Below are 7,871 nucleotides of genomic sequence, written 5' to 3'. Positions count from 1 at the left end.
AATATAATATATATATATGGATACACGCACACAAACATATATAGACATTATATATATGTAAGCATGTATATATGTATGTGAGTGTGTGTACGTATGTATGTATAAAAAAAGACAGACAGACAGACAGATAGATAGATGGGATAGTCATGGTTGGAACATCTGTGATCATCTGCTTGTTGGGTTAAATAACAATATAGTTTATTCCCGACAAAGGTTATGAGTGTACGTGAGCATGTGTGCATGTTTGTGTGTGTGTGTGTGTGTGAATGCCTGTGCATGTGTATATGTACAGATACACATGTGTGTGAATGAATGTGTATTTATATATATATGTGTGTGTATGCTTATGTGCCTGCATGCATGAGTGATCAGATGTGTATGTGTCTTTCTTGGTCTGCAAGTGAAAGACTATGTTTGTATGTAATAGTGTTATTTGATGTGTGTGTGTGTGTGTGTGTGTGTGTGTGTGTGCGTGTATGTGTACGTGTGTGATGGTAATGGCTGCCGCTTCCTTACAGAGCTTGGCTTTTTATTGTACCTATAAGGGCTCCTTCCTAGCATAAGATCTTAAATGAAAGACATTTGAAGAGCTGATCATAAATATTGTGTGCATAGGACGAGGAGGAGGAGGAAAAGGAGACCCCCTTCGGTCATGACTGACCATGGGATTGCACCTAGAAAGTTACCCTCCGAGGCACAAGTCCGGGCAAGGTCGTTTATGGAAGACCAGCAGTCACCCATGCACACCAGCCTCCCCCTCTCCATGCCACTGATGTTATCCAAAGGAAAGGCAAAGGCTGATACAGCTTGGCACCAGGGATGACATCACAACTCATTTCTACAGCTGAGTGAACTGGAGTGACGTGAAATAAAGAGTCTTGCTCAAGAACACAACACACAACCCAGTCCAGGAATCGAACTCACAACCTGACGATCATAAGCTCGATGCACTAACCACCATCACATCATCATTGTTTAATATCTACTTTCGATGCTAGCATGGGTTGGATGGTTTGACATGGAGCTGGTATGCTGGAAGGCTGCACCAGACTCCAGTCTGATTTGGCATGGTGTTCTATGGCTGGATACCCTTCCTAATGCCGACCAGCCCAAGAGTGTAATGAGTGCTTTTACGTGCCATTTGCCTGACACCAGGGTGCGTTTACGTGCCACCAGCATGGATGCCAATTTGCGTGACACTGGTATCTGCTATGACTGTGATTTTGATCAGCAGAGAGCGAGAGAGAGAAAGACAGAGAAAGATAGATAGATAGGTAGATAGATAGATAGATAGATAGATAGATAGATAGATAGATAGATAGATAGATAGATAGATAGGTAGACAAATTCACATATATGCACACACAGAGCTAGGGCAACCAAATGCTCAATTAATTGTCTTCATGCTCTAATTAACATCTGAAGCTAAGAGCAATTAAGTCATTAACACTCTCTACATTTATTTATTTGAGGCTGAGGCTGCACGCCATAAAGTACTCAATTATCTAACAGAATATATTATATTCAAAGTATGTGTGGGGGCGGGGCACCTCTCCATGGTTGTACTTAGAGAAAATGGGGCAGTTTTCATGACCTTCATTAGACGACGCTCCCAGACTGTGGTGGTGGTGGTGGTGGGAGCTCAATGTAACCAGTAACATCAATAGGTCAATGGTTGCAGTGGAGGGGGTGTGGGGCGAGGGAACCTGGGTGTTTGTGAAGTTTAAATAAACACTAGTAGAGACCCTGACTAACTTTCAACTATCTAAAACGGCGGTTCTCAATCACAGATCCCAGGGTTGTATGCAACGCTTAAGCATCCTTCCAACTGGGGCACAGCCTTCAGTTGAACAAATCGACCCCAGGACTTATTCTTTGTAAGCTTAGTACTTATTCTATCGGTCTCTTCTGTCAAACTGCTAAGTTACGGGGACCAAACACAGACGCACATACAAATATATACATACATACAAACATATATATATATAACAATTGCAGCGTGGAAGGTGTTTATGAGCCATTTAAAATAACACACAAAATCCGTTAGATTCACTTCAACATTTAAATTTAATTTGTCAAAATATTTTCGTCGCTTTGAGACCGCGACCTGTTTACTGACAAAATTCTGTGCTGCATCTGATGCTCAGATGCAGCACAGAATTTTGTCAGTGAACACGTCGCGGTCTCAAAGCGACGAAAATATTTTGACAAATTAAATTTAAATGTTGAAGTGAATCTAACGGATTTTGTGTGTTATTTTAAATGGCTTATAAACACCTTCCACGCTGCAATTGTTTTCGTTCCCGCACACGATCTCGGATCAGGTCACTTGCTATGCAAGTACATCTCCGTAATATATATATATATATATATATATATATATATATATATATATATATATATGTATATATATATACATATATATGTATATATATATACATATATATACATATATATATATATATATATATATATATATATGTATATACATATATATACATATATATATATATATATATATATATATATATATATATATATATATATATATATATATATATATATGTATATATATATACATATATATACATATATATATATATATATATATATATATGTATATATATATACATATATATACATATATATATATATATATATATATGTATATATATATACATATATATACATATATATATATGTATGTACGACAGGCTCCTTTCAGTTTCCATCTATCAAATCCACTCACAAGGTTTTGGTTGGCCTGAAGCTATAGTAGAAGACACTTGCCCAAGGTGCCACGCAGTGGGACTGAACCCGGAACTATGTGGTTGGGAAGCAAGCTTCTTATTTCTTTATTGCCCACAAGGAACTAAACATAGAGGGGACAAACAAGGACAGACAAAGGGACTAAGTCGATTATATCAACCCCAGTGCGTAACTTGTACTTAATTTATCGACCCCGAAAGGATGAAGGGCAAAGTTGACCTCGGCGGAATATGAACTCAGAACGGCAGACGAAATACCGCTAAGCATTTTGCGCAGTGTGCTAACAGTTCTGCCAGCCCGCTGCCTAAAGCAAGCTTCTTACCACACAGTCACTCCTGCACCTATATATATATATATTTCAAAATGTAACTACATGTATATTGTTGGTGATTTTTTCCCCTCCGCCTTCCTGTCTCCTGTTTCTGAAGAAGAGCTTTGCTTGAAATGTAAAGCACCCTTTCTTTCCTTCCCTGAGCATCTGCTAATACTTGGCATGTATCACGTCCTCACATTGTTGTTTTTTCCTTCGTTTTTTTTGGGGGGTGGGGGCATTAATTATAGATATTAGTTGAAAAGGGCTTAAGAGTCCATACAAATCAAAATTTATGGCTAAAAATGTAAATAAAGTTGGAAAAAGTTTAATATTTTTGTTACAATGAGTAATTTTAAAATATAACAGGTTTCGATGTATCCACCTTATCAAATATTAAACAGAATTGTTTTGGAAGTCAAAGAGAAAAAAAGATTAGGGGGTTAACAGTTTGTACCCATGTACAGGATGGTACAAAAACCACAGAGGTGTTGATAATAATTCATTTGTTCTGCTTTAAATTTATGATACCTTAGTGTACATCTATTCCTTGGGCAGGGCCTACGCATGTGAATCTTCTCCAGCACACTCTATATCACCTGGGAAGACCCCCTCCTGGTACCTTGTCCTGACAGATACACAAAAGTGCTATGACCTAGTTTCAAGTCATCACCAAAGCCTTGTTCAGTATCAGCTGACCTAGTTACAATATGATGCCAAACATGACTCACAACTAGTTGACCTAGTTACAAAACAGCATCAAGCATAGCTCATTACTAACTACTAAGTGACCTAGTTGCGATTTACATCAAAACAGATCTCACTACTAAACAACCTAGATACAATACAGCACCATGCTTGGTTCGTAATTGACCTAGTTACAATATACCACCAAACTTGACTCATTATCAAGTGACTCCAGTTCTGATACTTTACGAAAGCCTTACTCACTTCCAACTGACCTAGTTACCATATACTCCCAAACTGACCTACTTTCAATCGACTGCCAAGCTTGGCTCATTACCAACTGACTGACTTACAATAGAGTACCAAGTGTCTCTCACTATTAACTGACCTAGTTACAACACAGTATCAAACCTAGAACAGTACCAACTGACCTAGTTACAATTCATTACCAAGCCTGCCTCACTATCAACTGTACTAATTCCCACCCATCCATGAAGGGCATCCAACCTGGGGTGCCTGTACCTCCTAGAGAGTACCAGATGGTATTTTAGACTGAACAAGAAACAGAGGAAATATTTATTTTATTAAAATTACTTTTAAAAATACGATTATTAACGAACTCTTATAAATAACTGTATTTTATAAAATAGATCAAGAATTTCATTATTCTACATATGTACCAGAGTGACTTTGTCACCAACATTGAAGTCCTAGAACAGGCAAAGGTCACCAGCATCAAAGCAACTTTGCAGAAGACACAGCCATGCTGGACAAAACATCATCAAGATGGAGGACTATAAACTGCCCAAGATCATGATGTATGGTGAACCCACCTCTGGTCATCATAGAAGGACACCAAAGAAAAGGTACAAGGATTCCCTAAAAAAATCTCTCAGCGCCTGCAACATTGATTACCACCAAGTCTGTTCTTGCCACTGACATACATCAAAATGAAGCTGGTCCTCTGTGGATCACATCCCTACTTCTCAACATAGTCACCACTTCTCTCAATAGCAGTGTTCCACCTTCGAATGAGAGCATGTATCCCTGCCCCGTAAAATTCTGTTGACTGTTCTTTGAGCCATTTCTTCACTACAGTTTTCACTTCCTCGTCACTGGAATAATGTTTGCCTCTCAAACCCTCTTTCATGGGGCCGAAAAATGATAGCCCAGTGATGATGATAGTCCAGTGATGAGGAAGTGAAAACTGTAGTGAAGAAGTGCCTCAAAGAACAGTCAACAGAATTTTACGGGGCAGGGATACATGCTCGTAAATTTTAAATAAAATACCTATGTACACAACTAAGGACATCCCAAAATCCACTGAGCAACATATCAACACCCAACCTTTCACATCAAACCGTTTTCAGTGACTAATGACAAAACAGCTGATACAGCTCAAACATGTAGTGTTTGGTGTGCTAACAGCACCAGAATTTGACCTGACTAAAACCCATGACCTCCCATAATTCTATTAACTGGAATTTTTTTATGAAACTTTGATTTCTAGCATAAAACAGCCTTAGAAACATGCTGGAATGATCAAAATAACATTTCAAAATAACATTTTGAATAGAAATAAGTGAGATATTGGGTGAAAAATTAGCAAACCTCATTTGAATATCAGAGAAATATACCTAGTAGATATAGCAAAAAGGTTAGATATGTGTAAATATTGACAGATAATTATGAAATTTGTAATTTTTAAGTGACCTCATATGAGATCACTGGTAGGTAATGGGCTAAGTTTGGTTTCTGACTTCTAAAAGTGTATTATTAGTTTTGAAAACAAATTCAGATCAAAGTTATATGATGATACTGTAAGAAAAAAATTATTGTAACAAAAATTAGTTTTACTTTAGGAATTCTAAATTAATTTAAATGTACAACTTCTTGCCATGGAACTGAACATGCGACCATGCTGTCAAAGCTGTCGCACATCCTTCACCATTAATTTTTTGCCATTTTCCCATTATCCTACTATTTGCTGCCCAGTACCATATTATGATACGATGCGCTGTGTGGTGTACAGTGTTATTTCTGGACACCTGCCACCAAATTTCAAGCAGGGGTATAGCATCATAAGTTTTCCATTATGGTTTGTGGTTAAATTAACGAGTAAGGTTAATGTTTATAATGAATTTGCCATTTTTGACGGATGTGCAGCACACACCTAGCACACCTGGAATATATGTCCCTGTGGATTTAAAAGGAGTTAAGAAATCATGTTTACTAGGAATTAAAAATAATTAAGATATTTTTTTACCTGGAACTCCAGTCTCAGTGATAACACCCATTGGAACTGTAAAGAGAAAAATAATAAAAATGGATTATTATTATTATTATCATTATTATTATTATTATTTTTTGTTGTTGTTCCTTACTATATCAAAACATTTTTTTTTTTCTAATATTTTTACAGGCTCCAATATTTATGGATGTTGTTCAAAAATTAAAATTGCTTTCTACACTCAGGTTATATTACACGATTAAATGCTGACATTTTATATCATATCAACACACGCCCAAAAGTATTGGTTCTTGAACATTTTATTGTCTCTTAAAGAATTTTTTTTTTTTTTTCTGTCAACATGGCTTGGCTGTGTGGTAAGAAGCTTGCTTCCCGGCCACATGGTTCCGGGTTCAGTCCCACTGCGTGGCACCTTGGGCAAGTGTCTTCTATTATAGCCTCAGACCGACCAAAGCCTTATGAGTAGATTTGGTAGTGCATCAAACGAAATGTTTAGTGGCATTCCTTCCGGTTCTTTATGTTCTGAGCTCAAATCCCACCAAGGGCAGCTTTGTCTTTCATCTATTCAGGGTTAGTAAAATAAGTAGCAGTTAAGCACTGGGGTTGGTGTAACCAACTTTCCCCCCTCCCCTCACAATTGCTGGCCTTGTGCTAAAATTAGAAAAAGCATTAACCTGGGGTTGGGAACATAACATTGAATTTCAACAGAAGGTCTTAATTCAGATCATTTTAAAACAGTTTGTATAATAGAACCAAGGGCTTTTTCAGACAGATTGGAATCAAAAAGGGTCAATATTCTGGGTTTTTTTAAAATCATCATTTCCAGAATACATAAGCTCAGCCTCTGAATCCATTCTTCTTCTTTACCCCATTCCTAGAGTACAAAAGCTTAGCTTTCACTTGGTTCGTTCCATTTCCCTTACCCCATTCCCATAGTGCACTAACTCAGCATTCTCCCTTGGTTCTTCTTTACCTCATTCCCAGTATACACTAGCCTAGCTTTTGAGTTTGCCCTTCCTCCTTACCTCATTCCTAGTGTACACTAGCTAAGCCTTTCATCTTGGTGGTTCTTCTTTACCTTATTCCTAGTCTATATTAACTAACCTTATGTGTTCATTCTTCTTTACCCCATTCCCACAATGCATTGCTTCAACATTTCCTCTTGGTTCTGCATTACCTCATTCCCAGAGTACACTTACTTAGCATTTCATCTTGCTAGTAGTAGTTCTTTATTTCATTCCCAAGCACACTAACAGTACACTTGTTCTAAAATTTCCTCTCAGTTCTTCTTTACCTCGTTCCCAAAGTACACTTACTCAGCATTTTATCCGGATGGTTCTTCTTTACCACATTCCCAAAGCACACTTGTTCTTCTTTTTCTCTTGGTTCTTCTTTACCTCATTCCCAGAGTACACTTGTTCTTCTTTTTCTCTTGGTTCTTCTTTACCTCATTCCCAAGTACACTTGTTCTTCTTTTTCTCTTGGTTCTTCTTTACCTCATTCCCAAGTACACTTGTTCTTCTTTTTCTCTTGGTTCTTCTTTACCTCATTCCCAAAGTACACTTAACTCAGCATTTCATCCAGATGGTTCTTCTTCTTTACCTCATTCCCAAGTACACTAATAGTACACTTGTTCTAAATTTCCTCTCGGTTCCTCTTTACCTCGTTCCCAACGTACACTAGCTTAGTATTTCATTAGCTGACCACAAGAGAAACAGTATGGTTGGCATGTTATTTCAACATGCAATTAATGTACTTACAGCCTAAACATTTTATCTTAAGCCGGCTGTAAATACAGTGTAATATAGCAATGTTGTCAAATGTGGTCAATCACTGAACTAATTAGCCTGTTTG

General features: G+C 37.4%; 1 protein-coding gene across 3 annotated transcripts in view; it reads right to left on the bottom strand.

Annotated features, from left to right (window-relative positions):
• The window catches only part of LOC106875452 (calcium-independent protein kinase C), a 141,811-nt gene that overhangs the window by 92,368 nt on the left and 41,572 nt on the right, over positions 1–7,871 (bottom strand). For all 3 annotated transcript variants that reach the window (XM_089341167.1, XM_089341166.1, XM_089341165.1), the window contains exon 3: positions 6,033–6,068. In XM_089341167.1, the coding sequence (XP_089197293.1) occupies positions 6,033–6,068 (36 nt within the window). The remainder of the gene's footprint in view (positions 1–6,032; positions 6,069–7,871) is intronic.

This window comes from Octopus bimaculoides, chromosome 24 (genome assembly GCF_046866305.1).
Source record: "Octopus bimaculoides isolate indiv1 chromosome 24, ASM4686630v1, whole genome shotgun sequence".
NCBI lineage: Eukaryota > Metazoa > Mollusca > Cephalopoda > Octopoda > Octopodidae > Octopus > Octopus bimaculoides.
This window is presented reverse-complemented; position numbering and strand designations above follow the sequence as displayed.